The 17,499-nt window shown below is 38.9% G+C and overlaps 1 protein-coding gene across 4 annotated transcripts in view; it reads right to left on the reverse strand.

Moving 5' to 3' along the window:
• Positions 1 to 10,619, reverse strand: part of ProRS-m (prolyl-tRNA synthetase 2-like protein, mitochondrial) — a 72,763-nt gene extending 62,144 nt beyond the window's left edge. The window contains exons 1-2 of one of the 4 annotated variants that reach the window (XM_076198950.1): positions 10,518 to 10,564; positions 10,337 to 10,398 (exon numbers count right to left, since the gene is read on the reverse strand). Coding sequence is in view for 2 of the 4 variants with exons in the window: in XM_076198949.1 (XP_076055064.1) it covers positions 10,337 to 10,486 (150 nt within the window). In the remaining 2 variants the exon portion in view is untranslated. Of the gene's footprint in view, positions 1 to 10,336 lie in introns of all 4 variants that reach the window. The other 3 variants (XM_076198949.1, XM_076198951.1, XM_076198948.1) reach the window with 3 other exon arrangements.
• Between the last annotated feature and the right edge of the window lie 6,880 nt (positions 10,620 to 17,499).

Genomic DNA, 17,499 nt, shown 5'->3' on the forward strand with positions numbered 1-17,499 from the left:
AATGTGCCTTGCCTCCTCCTCCTCCACCATCTCACTTTATGTTGCTTGAATTTAATTTATTTGAAATTAATGTTATCATTTTACAATGTTATGTTTATAATTAATGATTTAGAGGTGTTTTATAAGATATGGCAATAGAGTTTATGGATGTATAGTACAGTATGAATGGTCATATATTACTGGAATGTACAGTAACAACTTACGTTCATTTTCACGTTATGTTCGGCCGTTCGGAACGTAACTAAAAAGTTGAGGAGTGTCTGTACACAAATTTTCACTCATATGAAATCCATGTTTTACTATCCTTTGTCTGCTTATACGAACTTGCTTCAAGTTTATGAATTTTCAAATTCCCAGCCCGAGGTGCCGGTGGTGCCAGAGATGCGCAGCGGGCAGTTCTACAACAACAACGTAAACAAATGCTCCCATTCCTGCTTTTTGCATAAATTTCTTACTGTAAGTTCTGTACTGTAGTATGTATTATCTTCATTGTAGTATTACTGATTAATAATTAATGTGTGAGGATAAAGGGAACAATCTTGGTAGCCTATTGTCTGTGAATCATGTAGATATAAGAAAGCTAATGCAGGATTGCTGTTCAGTTAGAATTATGCTTAATAAAACCAATACATACAGTAGAGACAGTGGGTTATGGTACAGGACAGTTTGCTGGAAATACCTAACCACTCATGTTGGAAAATGTTTAACATTCCTTGCCAGTGGAAAAATCATGAAAATCTTGGTAATGACCACTTTTTAGTTTTACTGCTTTTTATATGTACTATTCCAAATACACAGAATCTGAATGTGGTGTCCATTTTTCTCCATCTTTTTCTAAGTTTATGGTTCTCTGGTGTATACGTGTATACCTCGCCATCACCAGTGAACACCTGTAAGTTTTATTTCCATTTTATTGTTCCCCAGATAAACCTAACCTACCCTAACCACTCATCACCCCTAAAACCACTCATTCCATAAGGCTTGTGTGATTTTAATGTTGATTGTGAATTATGTCGGACACTGTTTAATGCTGTTTTTGCTTTGCAGGTGCTGCTAGATATGCCTGGAAAACACCCAGCTCCCAAGTCAAGTGCCCCCAAACCCAAGAAGTCACAGTGCAGCATGACCCTTGAGATGGAGCTGGACATCATTAAGAGGCATAAAAAGGGAGAGGGGACCAGTTCCATTGCCCGTGCCTTGAACATTGTTCCAAGCAGTGTCTCCACTGTTCTTAAAAATGGGGAGCAGATTAAGAAGGCTGCTGAGAGAGCAACAACATTAATGGCAAAAACACTGAGAAAGAGTAGGGAGGTAATTTTTTATGAGATGGAGAGCCTCTTGACAGTGTGGATCAATGATCAGACTAAAAGACGTATCCCCTGTCAACTAGTCTTATTCAAACAAAATCCAAATCCCCTTTTGAAGACATGAAGACTAAGGGATATGAAGCGAAGACACTGATTTCAATGCAAGTTGAGGCTGGCTTGACCGTTTTCACAACAGGGTGGGATTGCATAACATCAAGTTGCAAGGGGAGGCTGCACATGCTAATATTGTGGTTGCAGACAAGTTCAAGGAGGTTTTGGAGAAGATAGAAGAGGGTGGTTACTCAACAAGGCTGGTCATCAATTATGACAAGACTGGCCTTTACTTGAAGAAGATGTCTTTAAGAACTTACATCTCTATTGAGGAGAAGACAGCACCAGGATTTAAGGCATCAAAGGATCGTATTACACTCATCCTTGGAGGCAATGCTGCAGGTGATCTCAAGCTGAAACCAATGATAATCTACCACTCTCAAAAATCCAAGAGGAGGCCTCATCAAAGAATATCTGCCCGTCACCTTCAAGGCCAACAAAAAAGTATGGATGACAACTGCCCTCAATTAACAATATGTAAACTCCTATTTGTCTCCAGCCTTGAAGGAGTATGCATCGAAGAACAACTTGGCTATCAGGTTTCTACTCCTGTTAGACAATACACCAAGCCATCCTTTATTGATGCATGACTGGACAGATAACATTGAGGTCCTCTTCTTGTCAACCAACACGACATCACTGATTCAGCCTATGGGCCTGGGGATCATTGCAACCTTCAAGGCGTATTATCAGCAACACACCCAAAAACAGATGGTTGAAGCCTTAGATGCCTCCAACAAACCTGTTGTCAAAGAGTTCTGGTCATCATATAACATCCTCAAGGTGATCCATAACATTGATGCTGCATGGAAGGTGAAACAGAAGACAATGAATGGATGCTGGGGTAAAGTTTGGAAGGAGTGTGTCCATGACTTTGATGGGTTCCTTGATGTTGAGGAAGCCAGAAGGGACATTGTTGATCTCTCACACCAGGTTGGATTTGAAGATGTTGATGAAGATGATGTTATCAATCTGCTTGAATCCCACAGGGAACCACTCAGCAATGAAGATCTCATGGAACTGGACTGAGAGAAGGCACTCTCCAGTGAAGATGAAAAAGAACCAGAAGTGAGAGTGCTGGAGACTAAAGATCTTTGTGCTGCATTCAAGTTGATTGACGAGGGACTCCAAATTTTCAAGGACAAAGACCTAAATCCAGTGCGGAGTGAGACAGTTTGCAACAATGTTTTAAAGGAACTCAAAATCTATCACACCTTGTATGAAGAAAAGCAAAGAAGAGCCAAGCTATCAACCATAACTAGTTTCTTCACAGGCCTTCCAAAGTCACCACTACGCACTCCTTCCATGCCAGGGCCATCCACTTCTTCCATGCCAGGGCCATCCACTCCTTCCACACCAAGGCCATCCACTTCTTCCATGCCAAGTCCTTCTACTTCCAAATCAAGGCCATCTATTTTTGCAAAACCAAGTCCTTCCACTTCCAAGTCAAAATCATCAGAAGCTACTGCACCAGTCATCATCAATTCAAAGTCCTCCAAAGAGTCTGAATATGCTACCCTAAGTCCAACCACTTCCCATTCCCATCAACTAAACTCTTAAAAAGCTTAGGAATAAAATAAACACAGTGTATGCTCCTAACCTTATATCTGATGCATCAGTACTAAGAATGAACTCTTCATCATAATTAGGAAAAATGAGAACTAGAGAACTACTAAGGTTATCTTTCAACTTGTCAAAAGCTTCTTGTAGTTCAGGTCCCCAAATGAACTTTGAATCTTTCCTTAATAAAAAACTTAATAGATAAGCTATGTTTGAATATCCCTTAATAAACTTCTAATACCCTTTCAATCCCCCCAAAAATTCTAACTTTCTCTACACTGTTCAATCCCAAGCAACTTCTTTCTCTACATTGTTCAGTACTGGGTAGTTCATTACTGTTTCTACCTTTGAGTTCACTGTACTAAGTCCATATCTATCTTATGTCTCATATAAATGACACTGTCTTGCAAAAACTTACATTTTTCAAGTTTCACTTTCAACCCTGCTTCAACTACTCTTGAGAATATTAAATTTAATTTCTTAAAGTGCTCACAGTTGCTGTTTGGGAAATTATAAAAATATCATCTAGAAATACACTGGCTCTGTTTCCTAACAACCCATCTAGTACTGTATTCATTAATCTCATATAAATCAATGTCCTATTACATAACCTAAATGGCATTTACTTGAATGTGTAGTGCCCCATTGTTATAGAAAATGTATAATCTCAAGAATCTTCCTGCAGCTCTACCTGCCAAAAAGCTGATTTGTTATCTATAGTGCTAAAATACCGATTCTCGGTTCCAAAACTACAAAGTATATCTGCTATTACTGGAAACAGTATTTGATCAGGTATTGTCTATTTATTCAATTCCCTATAGTCAACAACTGGATGCATGGTACCATCTGATTTTGGCACCAGAATCAATGGGAAGTTTCATTCACTTTAACTGGGTTCTATGATATCTTGTGATAACATTTCAGTGATCAATTTATCTACACTGGCTAGCTTGGAGTGTGGTAATCTGCAAATAGGTATATAAATAGGGTGACTCCCTAGTTTTAATATGATCTTATGTTTTAAAACAGTTGTTTTCCCCAAAGCATCCCCCGGCAAAGCAATTGCTTTATTGTATTTACCTAGTTGTATCTTATGGGAAGGGGAGCTATTGTCCCGTCTCTGTATTTCATCATGTTTAATTTGCTCTTAAATTCATATATGTTTTTTACACACACTATTGTTTAATCTAGTTTGTTCCATACATCAACAACTCTGTGGGGAAAGTTGTTCTTTTCCAGGTCTCTTCTATAACCGTCCTTTTTGAGCTTCCTTCCATGTCCCCTTGTATTTCTCTTATCCCAAATTTAAGTCATCCATACCTCTCATGATTCTGTAGATAGTCAATAAGTCACCTCTTTCTCTCCTTTGTTCCAGTCGGCAATTCTAGTTTTGACAATCTCTCTTCATACGACAGTTTTGAAAGTGTTGGGGCTATCTTTGTAGTTGCTCTCTGCATTCTCTCAATTTTCCTTATATTTTTTTTAGTGCTGGGTGATCATAGTGTCTCTGTGTACTCCTATTTTGGCCTTATCAGTGTGATTAGTATTTTCCTTACCATTTCTTTGTCCAAGTAAGTAAAAGCCACCTTTATTGATCTTAGCAAGTTGTAGGTTACTCCGACAACTTTTTTTTATCTGTTTATCAGGGGACATGTCCTTTGAGATGACTACTCCCAGGTCTTTTTCAGATCCCACTTTCTGATTCTAACTCAGGACTACAAGTAGGCTTTAGTTGACTCTTATAATTCTTCCCCAATTCTTTTTCTTCCTGAATTGAAGAGATTGATGAAATTGGTGATTCTACCTCTTCAGAAATCCTGGGTATGTTTTTAGAAGTGCACACCTATGCGTTATAGAAAGAGAAAATTAAATAACAATTTTGTAAATTGTAATACATAAATGTAATATATGTTATTCTTAAAAGAAACTAATAACAGAAACAGTTGCTAAAAGCTATAAAATAACAAACCCAGCCATTTTGACTACTTGAGACACCATCTTTATTTTGGTAGAGGCAATGGTCGAAGAAATTAAAGTATCACAACTAACACCACGGTTGGATGAAAGAAAGAGTTGAGTAAGCGAAACTATATATTTCAATTGCTAACTGCAATCCTCTTCAGTAGAGGAAGAGGATTGGTGTTAGCAATAGAAATATATAGTTTCACTTACTCAACTCTTTCTTTTGTCCAACTGTGGTGTTAGTTATGATTTACAAATGTTACTACATTTCTCACCAGTGAAATTAAAGTATGTTAAATTCGTCTATTCTAACCCAACCTAACTTACCTACCTAACCTGCATTTGATAAAGCGGTACCTATAATTCTAGAGATCATCAGGTTGTCATTGTCTCTGACCTCTGAATCTATCAAAACAAGGACGGTGTCTAGAGGAGTCTATGCAACTTTGTTCATTTTTCCATAGGTTTTAGCAAAGTTTTTTGATAATGATTTCCACCAAGCAATTGTAATTGTTATTTCGAACTATATGTTCTTTCCATTATGATTATCTGCACTTCATGTATATTAATTCATTGCCAAATACACTTACTATTATTATTACATTGATGTATTATAATTGACAAAAATATTTAATTTTCTAATGCTATACTGTGTAGGTGTGCACTACTAAGATAATACACATATATATACATACATATATATATATATATATATATATATATATATATATATATATATATATATATATATATATACATACTATTATTATTACATTGATGTATTATAATTTACAAAAGTATTTAATTTTGTAATGCTATACTGTGTAGGTGTGCATTACTAAAATAATATATATATATATATATAATATATATTTATATTTATATATATATATATATATATATATATATATATATACAGTGAGACCTCTCATTAACGGACGTTAATTAGCTGTGTTTGCGGTGTTTTCGGTGTTTTTGGTGCTGTTGTTTAGTGCGTGCAATCACTATGCCACCCAAAAACCACTCCAAATCAACGGATTATTCACATCAACGGACACCGTTACCCCCCTTTTAGTCCGTTAATGAGAGGTAGTACTGTATATATATAATATATATATATATATATATATATATATATATATATATATATATATATATATTTGTTTGTTTTTTTATATATATACACATACACATATTTTTATATATATACACACATATATACATATATATATATATATATATATATATATATATATATATATACAGACGCTCCTCTACTTATGTTCATTCGTTTTACGTTTTTTCGATTTTACGTTTGAACTGACAGTAAAAAAAAAATTGTTAAAAAAAATTGAGTTTTTTTAGTTTAGCGCGCTCTCTGTAGTTCAAATGATACTTACGCATGATGCTGCGTCCATTGTTTACATTGCACAAATGACAGACTGAAAGTGCCTTGCCTCATCCTCCTCCTCCACCATCTCAATTTATGTTGCTTGAATTTAATTTATTTGAAATTAATGTTATTATTTTACAATGTTATGTGTATAATTAATGATTTAGGGGTGTTTTGTAAGATACGGTAATAGAATTTACGGATGTATAGTACAGTAACAACTTACGTTCATTTTCAACTTACGTTCGGCCGTTCGGAACGTAACTAAAACGTAAGTTGAGGAGCGTCTGTATATAAAATTATATAAATATATATTATATATACCTGTATATATATATATATATATATATATATTACATATTATATACATATACATATATATATATATATATATATATATATATATATATATATACACATATACATACAGTGGTACCTCTACTTACGAAATTAATTTGTTATGGAAATCGTTTTGTAACGTGAAAATTTCGTAAGTAGAAACGCTTTGTACCCTATAAATGTCCTAATTGGACATGAATTTTTTATAAATTACAAAAATGGATCAAAACCTGTAACAAATACATGTTAGAATTAAATTACGGCATAATAAACATAAAAATGAGAATTGTACCTAATGCAAAGAATAAAGTTTTTTGTTTTTTGTTTCTTTTTTGTATTTATTTTTTCTCTTGTTTTAACTGCTATCGTTGTCACCTTTCGTCTTCTTCGGTTCAGGTTCACTCTCAGCAGTGGTTTTTGCCTGACGTTTTGTAAAGAACCGATCCAAGGTCGTTTGCTTTTGTCGGCTTTTAACAATCTTTTGAAAATGTGCAAGGCAAACATCATCATAGTGAGCGATAGCCCGACTAGTGAACACTTTTTCTGGGTGATTCTTTTCAACAAATTCCAAAACTTCATAGAATTTTCCTAAAATGTCTTTTACTCGGGCTGTCAGAATAATGGCTGCCTCCTTTCATCTTTACTGAACTCCTCCTGCACTGCCGTGTGTTGCATCGCCTCCAACTCCCTCAGCTCCTCGTGGTGCTCCTGATTCAACTCGTCGATGTCCTCCTCATTCACCTCAAGCCCTATGCACTTTCCCAGCAAAACAATTTCGTCAACTTCAGGCTCAACTTTACCCTCCAACTCCACCTCAAACCCCTCAAAATCTTGTGGGGCAACAGCATCGGGCCACAGCTTTCTCCAAGCCGCATTAAGGGTATGCCTGGTCACCTCCTGCCTAGCCATGACGATTATCTTGAGGCAAACAACAATATCGAAGTGCTGCTTCCAAAACTCACAAAGGGTAAGCTGGGTGTTTTCAGTGATGTCAAAACACCTCTTGAATAAGTGTTTCGTGTAGAGTTTCTTGAAGTTCGAAATGACTTGTTGGTCCATGGGCTGGAGGATAGAGGTGGTGTTAGGTGGGAGGTACAGCACCTTAATAAATGAGAACTCCTCCAGGATATCATCTTCGAGGCCTTGGCATTGGCCCTCCATAGCACCTGAAGTTTTTCTTTTAATATTTTGTGGGCCTTAAATGCTCTGGGATTTTCGGAGTGGTACACCAGCAGGGGCTTGATTTTACAATCCCCACTGGCATTGGCACAAAGGGCAAGTGTAAGGCGGTCCTTCATGGGCTTGTGGCCTGGTATTTTTTTCTCTTCTACTGTGATGAAGGTACGGTGAGGCATCTTTTTCCAAAAAAGGCCAGTCTCGTCACAACGTAGCCTTCATTGATCACCAATTGTTCAAATATTTGCACAAATTCGTCGGCCGCTTTCTGGTCGGCGCTAGATGCCTCGCCTTGCCGAACAACAGAGTGAATTCCAGTCCTCCTTTTGAACTTCTCGAACCACCCACGCAATGCCTTAAAATCCTGGTGTGGTTCTTGCGCCGAAGTTCCCTCACCTGCATCCATCTTTACGAGGTCATTAAAGATGGCGGTCGCCTTTTCGCAAATTATGGTCTCGGTCACTGTGTCTCCAGCTATCTCTTTCTCCTTTATCCACACGAGTAACAACCTCTCCATCTCATTGTTCACTGCCGACCTCCTCTTTGAAATGACAGAGAGGCCTTTGGAAGGAGTCGTAGCTTTTAGGGCTTCCTTTTGTTTTAATATCGCGCCGATCATAGATGGATTATGGCCATATTCTTTGGCGAGATCAACCAAACACATCCCATAGTGAATAAAAGTTAGTACACACACGTAAAGTTGCAATAAACACTAACAAAAGCTAACGAAAAACTGTCCGAACACTTCGTGCTTTACTGAATTTCGCTAGTGTGAGACTGAGGCTTCGGTGATCCTCGTGGGCCGACGGGAAAACGAAGAGGATTCTGGGTATATGCACATACACACAGAGGTCCCTCCTAGCCAATGGGATGCCAGGAAGATGCTGGGCAATAGCCAATGGCAGAGCAACTCGGACGCGCCACTTTCAAACCAAGATACAGGATGCTACAAGTATGTTTACGTTCGGTGGACTCTGGGAGCTGTGAGTAGCAGCGCGTATTTTGAAATTTTCGCCTTTCGTATCCTCAAATTTCTTTTGTAACAAGTCAATATTTTTCCGAAGAAGTGTTTCGTAACCTGAAAATTTTGTGTGTAGAGCCTTTCGTAAGTAGAGGTACCACTGTATATATATATATATATATATATATATATATATATATATACTGTATATATATATATATACATATATATACATATACATATTATATATGTTATGTATAATATATATATATATATATATATATATATATATATATATATATAAATAAATATATATACATACACGAACCAACGGCAACGCAATCTGGGAACACATCGGTTGATCACTATGGCTGTGAGGACAGACCTCGGAATTTCTCCAGGTAAACATTAACCCCCTTACTCCGTACACCAAGATTGTGGCATTTCCTGTACGCTCTGTCACGCCATGACCGTGGCACAGTTCAAACTTCCTGGTTCATTAGAGTCCAATTTATTTGTTTACACAAGCTCATAGCTTATGCATCATGAGCTACCATTGGCTCATCATTTGCGCCCTCTTGAAACAATAACCAATCAATGGCTGTTTTAGAATAGCTGTTTGAAGAGAGGCATATTGGAGTGCAATTTCTTAGAAAGTGCGTTGATAGTTATACAGACAGCAACTTAATCACGTTTTCAGTGTTTAAAAGTAAAAACATGATAAAATATGTGTTTCTAATGATAAATAAATGTTTTATGCTATATAATATACCAGAAAAAAAATAGTGACAGTACTAATTGTGCCTAAAAGTGAAGTGAAAAGTAGGAGTCTGTAATGATGGCACAGGAGACAGAATCAGAGATCGTACTGGATGTTTCTTATTCAGCTGATATAATGATTATTTATTATTGATTGTGCTCCGAGTGATGACGAGATTAACCATGACCATGAAGAAGTGAGTGATGATGATTTGGCAACAGAAACTGCAGAAATTGAATGTGAAAATCAAAGTGATGATAGTGAAGATGATGGGAGTACGGCAGCTGTTGCAGGGACAGGTGCATGGGCCTCCTCAAGTGCCATTTACAGGTGTCAGTGGGTTATGCCACAATCTTTCAAGTTCTGCATTATAATACAGTATAGATTCCAGAAGATTTCCACATAATCAATTCTTCATGTAATAACTGTATGTGTAATGTTCACACTGATTTATTAGAAGTTCCAATTTTTTTTTTTTAAAGATTCAAACTATTTTTTTTTTTACTTTTAATGTGCTTACCAATGTTCATTATAGTATTTTGTATGTACATCACTGTGAAGAACACTTTTTAAGCTTTAAAAGGATATATATTTCTTTAAGATTTGTTTCAAAAGTATGCAAGTTAATGATATGTTAATGAATAATGAAACAGGTAAATAACTGTGCTGGCCTTTGTTGTTCACGTACATAAGCATAGGGCGCTCCATTGTTCATCAACGGAGTATGGGGGTTAATGATTATCGGTATCGAAACAAATTATACTTACTTTTTGACTAATTGAAGAAGACTCATCCTTCTTCTTGATAGCATATTTTGGGGCTTGACTAACTGGTTGGAATAATTTGGAAACTTTATGATAATGTGACATTTGTATATGAAACATTTGAGCAGCCTTTGATCTTAACCTATTAGCCATTTATTCCCCACTTGTTCTTGGCTCTACCTACACACACATTAAAGTGAGCTGGTCCTGGTGGTCCAACTAATCCAGCAACAGCTGATTAATAATGTTTGTAAACAAACGCTTTGGTACACATCAGGGTTCCAAGATTCTGAACATAATATTGTCGTACAATAACCTAAAAATGATCGTTTTCATGACAAAATTATGGTAGCCTACTGTTATAAGAAATATCGTAAAATGATCATATATTTTGAGATCTAATATCTATCCATTGAGATAAATAAAATGTATACTTTATGCAACATTTCTAAATTTTATCAATATTATGAAATTCAAATAAATGATCTTTCACAAATTTGTGTTTCATTGGAAATAATCAAATAATCACATTTTAACACATAATGTATACTTCAATAGCAAATCACATATAATAGGCCTCATCATCAGTGTAATGAAATGATTATACAGCTTCAGTTGAACACCGAATTGGCTGGATGTATGATGCCAGCACTGATACAATGTTGTCATCATACATCCAGCCAATTCGATGATCAACTACATTAACGGTAACACGTGCTCTTGACTTGATTCTTTCCTAATGACATACTTCAGGCTCTTGGTTCTTTCCTGGTAAAATACTTGATGAATTGCTTCAGGAATTTGCATTGAGGAAAGCCAGAAATTAAGTTTTTAATAGCTTATAAACTCAGAGTTTGTTCCTAAGCAAATGCCTAATCAGGGAAAGCTTAGCACTTTTCACAGAAAAAGAAAAACATGCGCAAGCCAACCAAGTTGGTAAAATATATCCTGGATGTACAGGAAATGCCAAAGTTAAACTTGAATCTCACAGAAATCTCACAGAAATAAGGATAAGAACAATGAGGATGTCGCTATTGGAAAAATGAAAAGTAATCCAGCTTCTTTCTTCAGATATGCCAAAACGTTCTCATCAAGAGCACGTTAAGTCAAGATGGGTCTGAATATAGTGATCCACAAGTGATTAGTAATATATTGGGTAAACAGTATGATTTTTTTTAACACCTATACAAAGTAAGATCGTGGAAGATCATCTAGTTTTTCAAGGATTATGCCAGTGATAACCAGTAAAATTCATTAGCATAGCTGAAAGTGAGATAGAGAAAGCTATATCTACTATATCTTCCTCTTCTATAACAGGACCTAACGGGTTGCCGGCTATATCTTTGAGAACCTGTGCTAAATCCCTTGTTAAATAATTTAAAAATTTGTTTGAAGAACCATTAAATAATAGTGTTGTGATATGGCTCGGACAAGCCAGGGAATTGAAACTCACGGTAACTCTACGCACTCGGTTTTTATTTAACTCGAAAAGGGACGAGCTTGAAAGCAGAGGAGAACTTGAAGCTTGGAGAGAAGTACTGCTTGTGGAGGAGAGCTGCTTGTGGAGGAGAGCTGCTTGTGGAGGAGAACTGCTTATAAAGAAGAGCTGCTTGAGGGGAAGAGGTGCTTGAAGAGAAGAGCTGCTTGCAGATATCGTGTCCTGGAGTGAATTGCGATTGCGATTTCCTAGGAAGACCACCCGCTTGCGCGGGATCAGTTTTTGTGGGAGGGGAAGAATGTCTGTAAGAAAATGAAAAGATATTAGTAGTGTATAAGAGAGGGCCACTGGGCGATTAGGGATATTTATTACGCGGCGTCGTGGCTTTGGAGGTATGGGCAGGAAATTGGGGTTGGAGACTGCGATTGATGTGTAACCGTGAGGTTACATGGAATATCTATTCCTCTTATCCTCATCCAACAAAGTTAGAAAATGAGTAGAAGGCTTAGTCTTAGGGAAAGAGAGAAATTTGAAATAATTTTAGTGGTAGGTAAACTGAATCGAGATGTAGTAGGAGAGAAAGTTGGAAATGAAAATAATTTCAGTAGAAGAGAAAGATTATGTAGTTGTTTGTGCATGTAGTTGTGTTAGTTTTGATTGCGGTATGGATTTGTGTGTATTCTACACATAGAGGGTTGATGCCTCCAACGTGTATGCTTATAGCCTGTCAATTAATGGGCTACATGCAATATCATTATTACTATTATTATTATCATTATTATTATTGCTATCACCAGTCAAAGCTGGTGAAGGGGTGCATTATTGATAAATACAGTTATACACGTCTTATCGTGTACAATGCACGTGGGACGGGCGCAGCTGACAGATAGTCTGTACGGTGTGGTCTAGGTGTAATGTGTTGTATCAGGTGTTTGTGTCTGTTGTGCAGTTTTTCTAGGTGTCTCGTGTGAAGTTTGTGTTTGTGTTGGTTGAGTGGACGGATGTTGGAAATTCGGTGTAGAGACTCAGCAGTTCTGAAGTCGCTCCATCGCGAACCCGTGATGAACTTGACAGCGGCATTCTGAACCTTCTGATGGTCATGGTTATTAGTGGGACATGTCAGCTGGCTTAGTCCCGGGGATTGGCATAGAATCGGTCTGATGAGGGCGAGGTACAATCGACGTTTGGTGGTCAGTGTTGCAGTTTTGAAGCGTCTTAGCCTTCCCAGCACAGCCTTAGCCTTCGCTCCCTGTTTGCGGAAGTGTGGGGTCCAGGTAAGGCTACTATCAAGTGTGCTACCCAGCACACAGGTATGGTCTTTCACTGGGACGTTTGTGTTGCTTATTTTAAGAGGAGTGTTTGTGATTATTTTGTTGGTTCGCTTGCAGCAGAAGTATACAGCTTTGCATTTCGACGCGTTGATCTTAATGCGCCACTGTTGTTCCCACGCGTGTGCCCCGTCTAGGATGTTTTGCATTACGTGTAACGCTCCCTGCAGCGTTTTGTGTCTGCTAATGTGGTTAGTGTCGTCCGCATACGAAAGAGTTAGGGCTCGGTTGCGTGGATAAGGTGGCTCTGGCAGGTCATTCGTATATAGATTGTACAGAGTGGGGGCAAGGACTGACCCTTGCGGTACTCCAGCCTTCGGCACAAAAGGTTGGGACAGACAGCCCCGCCACTTTATTCTTATTGTCCTGTCGTCCAGATAGTTGCAGAGCAACCTTGTGAACGGCAGGGCAAAGTCGAAATTGTGGTACAATTTGTACTTAAGGCCTTCATGCCAGACAGTATCGAATACCTTCTCCACATCCTTACAAACCAAAATGGCCTTACCAGGGCGACCGTCTGGCGGTCTTTGAACCCATTGAGTGATCATGGAAATGACGTCGTCTGCACCGTGCCCCGGCCGAAAACCAAATTGGCAATCCCTCAGCACATTCTCCGTCTCTAGGTACACGGTCAGGCGGCGGCAGAGGACGTGCTCAAACACCTTACCAAAGTACTCCAGAAGGGAGATCGGCCGGTATGAAAGGGGGGCGGAGGCGGGTTTCTGGGGTATAGGAATGAAGATGGTGTGGGAGGCCTTGAATAGTTGCGGGAAGTACCCAGTGGCTAGTGAGCTATTGTATAGTGTCGTCAGGCTCATATCACAACAAGGCAAAACAGCCGTTAACCTGCATCGCTGGGGCTACAAAGACTCCCCAATGTGCCCATCTTGTCATAATTCGCCCCAAGATACAGACCATCTCGTACTGCACTGCCCAATCACAGCAGTGCCAGGGGGTTACCAGACTATCTATGAAGCAAATCAAACATTCATAGACTGGCTAGCAAATACAAAGTTGGAGGTGTAAGAAAGCCATACGATACTACTACTACCTCCTTCAAAACGATGGGCTTGGTCCCCCTCCTTATAAAGGAGGCTGTTGAGGTCCCAGGCGAACTGTCCTGGGTCCTGACTGGTCTGTTGCCTTGCGCTAGGACGTCCTTGCAGACTACGCTTGCCAACTATGGGTCATATAAAAGCCTAGGGCGCGATGCGTCACGGCCAGTCTGGTTTAAACCAGTGGCGCGTCGCCACAGGAGTTATATTATGAATCCTTAAAAATAGCTGCTATTGTACCTATCCATAAAGGAGGTGACAAAAAACTACCTTCTTATCACCCAGTGTCACTGACTGCTCAAACGGGAAAGTTGTTTGCAAAATTACGTAATCTCATGTGAAGTTTCTTGAAAATAACAACTTGATGAATGATACCCAATATGGATTCCGTGAAAGAAAGTCTTGTTTATCTGCATTAATAGATAGTTATGATATTATTTTGGAAAATAATATTTTCTGTTCATATGGTGGTTCGGGTGCTATTTATCTCGATTTCAGCCGTGCGTTCGACAAGATTGACCACGGCGTGTTATTACACAAATTAAAAATCTTCAACGTCACAGGAAAAATAGTCAGTTGGTTTGCTGAATTTTTAAGACGCCGAAAAGAATTTGTAAGATTAAAAGGTCATGAAATCTATGTTTGTCAAATAATCAGGGAACGGTGGCTGGTTCGCTTCTTTTCTCAATACTAATGCTGGATATTGATCGTAATATATAAAGCAAGGTCACAAGTTTCTCTGATGATACCAAAGTCTTCAGAGCCATAAAGTCAGAAGATGATAAAGTCGTACTACAAAACGACTTAAACCAAAGCTACACATGGGCTGAGACAAATAATATGAAGTTTGACAACAAGAAATTCCAGTACATAAACTTCAATTGCAATGCCCAGCAAGATAATGAAGAATATTTGGATCCTGAACACAGCAAAATAAATTGAACAAATAATGTGGTTAATTTGGGAATCACATACATACATTCATATACTAAAGGCTTTTCCCCACTTATAAGGGAGGTAGCGAAAACAAAACAAAAAAACACTCCCACCAATTCCATCCCTAACACACTTCACTCCCCGCCACCCTCTTACCTTCCTCTTATCTTGGCACCTCCTGGATGGGTCATCCCTGCATCTTGTCCACTGCCCTGGGTCAGAAGCAGTGTCACAAGACACAGCACATCCACAGCAAGGCCGTTTCATTAAATCGGCGACCCCCCCCCTCTCCATCCCCTTATGCAGAAAAGGAGAAGACGGGGAGAAATCCCTTTGTGCTGCGTCAAAATTTTCTCACACATACTCCCTCACCCCATCCCCACCCATTCCACCTCATCATAACAACACATCACAACATAATCCATATACAACCATTCTCCATTCACCCCTGTCTTCTGTCCTCTCCCGTCCTTCCTCAACAGACAATACCCTGTTCCCCAAAGCCCCTTTTACCCCATCCATCCACCTCATCCTAGGTCGCCCCCTCATGTTCACTCCTTCCACACCTCTTTTACTAGTCTTTCTTCACTCATTCTTTCCATGTGTCCAAACCATCCCGATACTCTTTCATCCACCCTATCTCCCAACATCCTTTCCACCCCCGTTCTCCTCCTCAACTCCTCATTTCTCACTTTATCCAGCCTAGTAACCCCTATCATACTTTTCAGACACCTCATCTCAAACACATTCATACTCCTTCTCTCTTCCTCTCTTATGCTCCATGTTTCTGCCCCATACAGTGCTGTTGGTACAATCACTCCTTAATAGAATCTCCTCTTAGCATCCATTCCCAAATGTCTATCTCTCATTGCACTTTTTAATCCATCAAGACATTCACTCGCTTCTATCAATCTACATTCTACCTCCACCTCCACTCCTCCCTTTTGTGCCACGTTCGCACTCAAGTATCTAAAACTATCCACTTCCTCCAGTCGCTCTCCCTTAATACTCACTTCCAGTCTGCTGCCACTTTCACCCCTTGTAATCTCATCACCTTACTTTTACCCACATCAATCTTCAACTTTCTTCTTTCACACACCTTCCCAAACTATACCACTAACTTCCTCAATCCCTCCTCTGATCCTCCTACAAGCGCATGTCGTCAGCAAACAGCAACTGGCTTACCTCCCACTTTTCTCTATTTTCTTTAACCATCTCCAATCCCTGACCCACCACCCTTGCATTTACCTTGCATCACCCCATCCATGTATAAATTGAACAGCCAGGGTGACATAACACATCCCTGACGAAGTCCCACCTTTACCTCAAACCATTCACTCTTTCCATTTCTAATCCTGACACGCGCTCTACTACTCTCGTAAAAACTCTTGATAGCTCCTAAAATCTTTCCTCCTATCCCATATATCTGCAATACCTCCCACAGTGCCTTCCTGTCTACCCTGTCATAAGCCTTTTCCAGATCCATAAAAGCCAAAAAAAAAAAAAACATCCTTCCCCTTTCCTATAGCTTTCTCACATATCTGTCTTACCACAAAAATCTGATCTACACAACCTCTACCCGTCCTAAACCCACACTGTTCCTCAGCAATTACTCCCTCTGTTCTTCTCTTAATTCTCTCAATCAAGACCCTCCCATAAGTCTTCCCAACTACACTTAACAAGCTAATCCTTCTGAAACTACTACACTCACAATTGTTCCCTTTTTCCTTGTAAAGATGAACCATACATGCACTTCTACAGTCCTCTGGCACTCTACCCTCTCTTAAACAAACATTAAATAACCTCACCATAACTCCACCACCACTGTACCTCCTTTTTTTTTAGACATTCTGGATGACATCCATCCAGACCAGGTGCCTTACCTGCTCTCATCATCTTAATAGCTGCTTTCACTTCATCTTTCCTTATATCTCCTCCATTTTCCTCACTCATCATGGTCATTTTCTTAGCACTTCCCACTGCAACTACCTTTCCCTCCCTATCCTTCTTCACATTTAGCAACTCCCTAAAATAGTCTGCCCATCTTCCTCTTACTGCCTTCTCTTCCATTATCATCTCTCCATCTGCACCTTTTACCTTATCTTCTCTACTTGAGTCGCCTCCTCTTCCTCTCTTAATTTCTTTCCAAAACACCTTTTTATTACTTTAAAAATTTTCTGTCATACTCTTTTCCCATTTCACATCAGCTCTCCTCCTTGTTCCTTTATCTTATGCTTTACTTCTCTTCTCTTTACTTTTTGCCTCTCATATAATTCCCTTGTCGTATTTTGTAACCAATCTGTGAAAGCACCATTTTTTCTTCTACAACCTTCTTTGCTTTCTCACCCCACCACCCACTACCCTTCCCTCTATTTCCTCCCGTCCTCCTTGTTCCACACACCATCTTTG

Source organism: Oratosquilla oratoria, chromosome 15 (assembly GCF_046742065.1).
Source record: "Oratosquilla oratoria isolate Oo_2021 chromosome 15, ASM4674206v1, whole genome shotgun sequence".
Taxonomy (NCBI): domain Eukaryota; kingdom Metazoa; phylum Arthropoda; class Malacostraca; order Stomatopoda; family Squillidae; genus Oratosquilla; species Oratosquilla oratoria.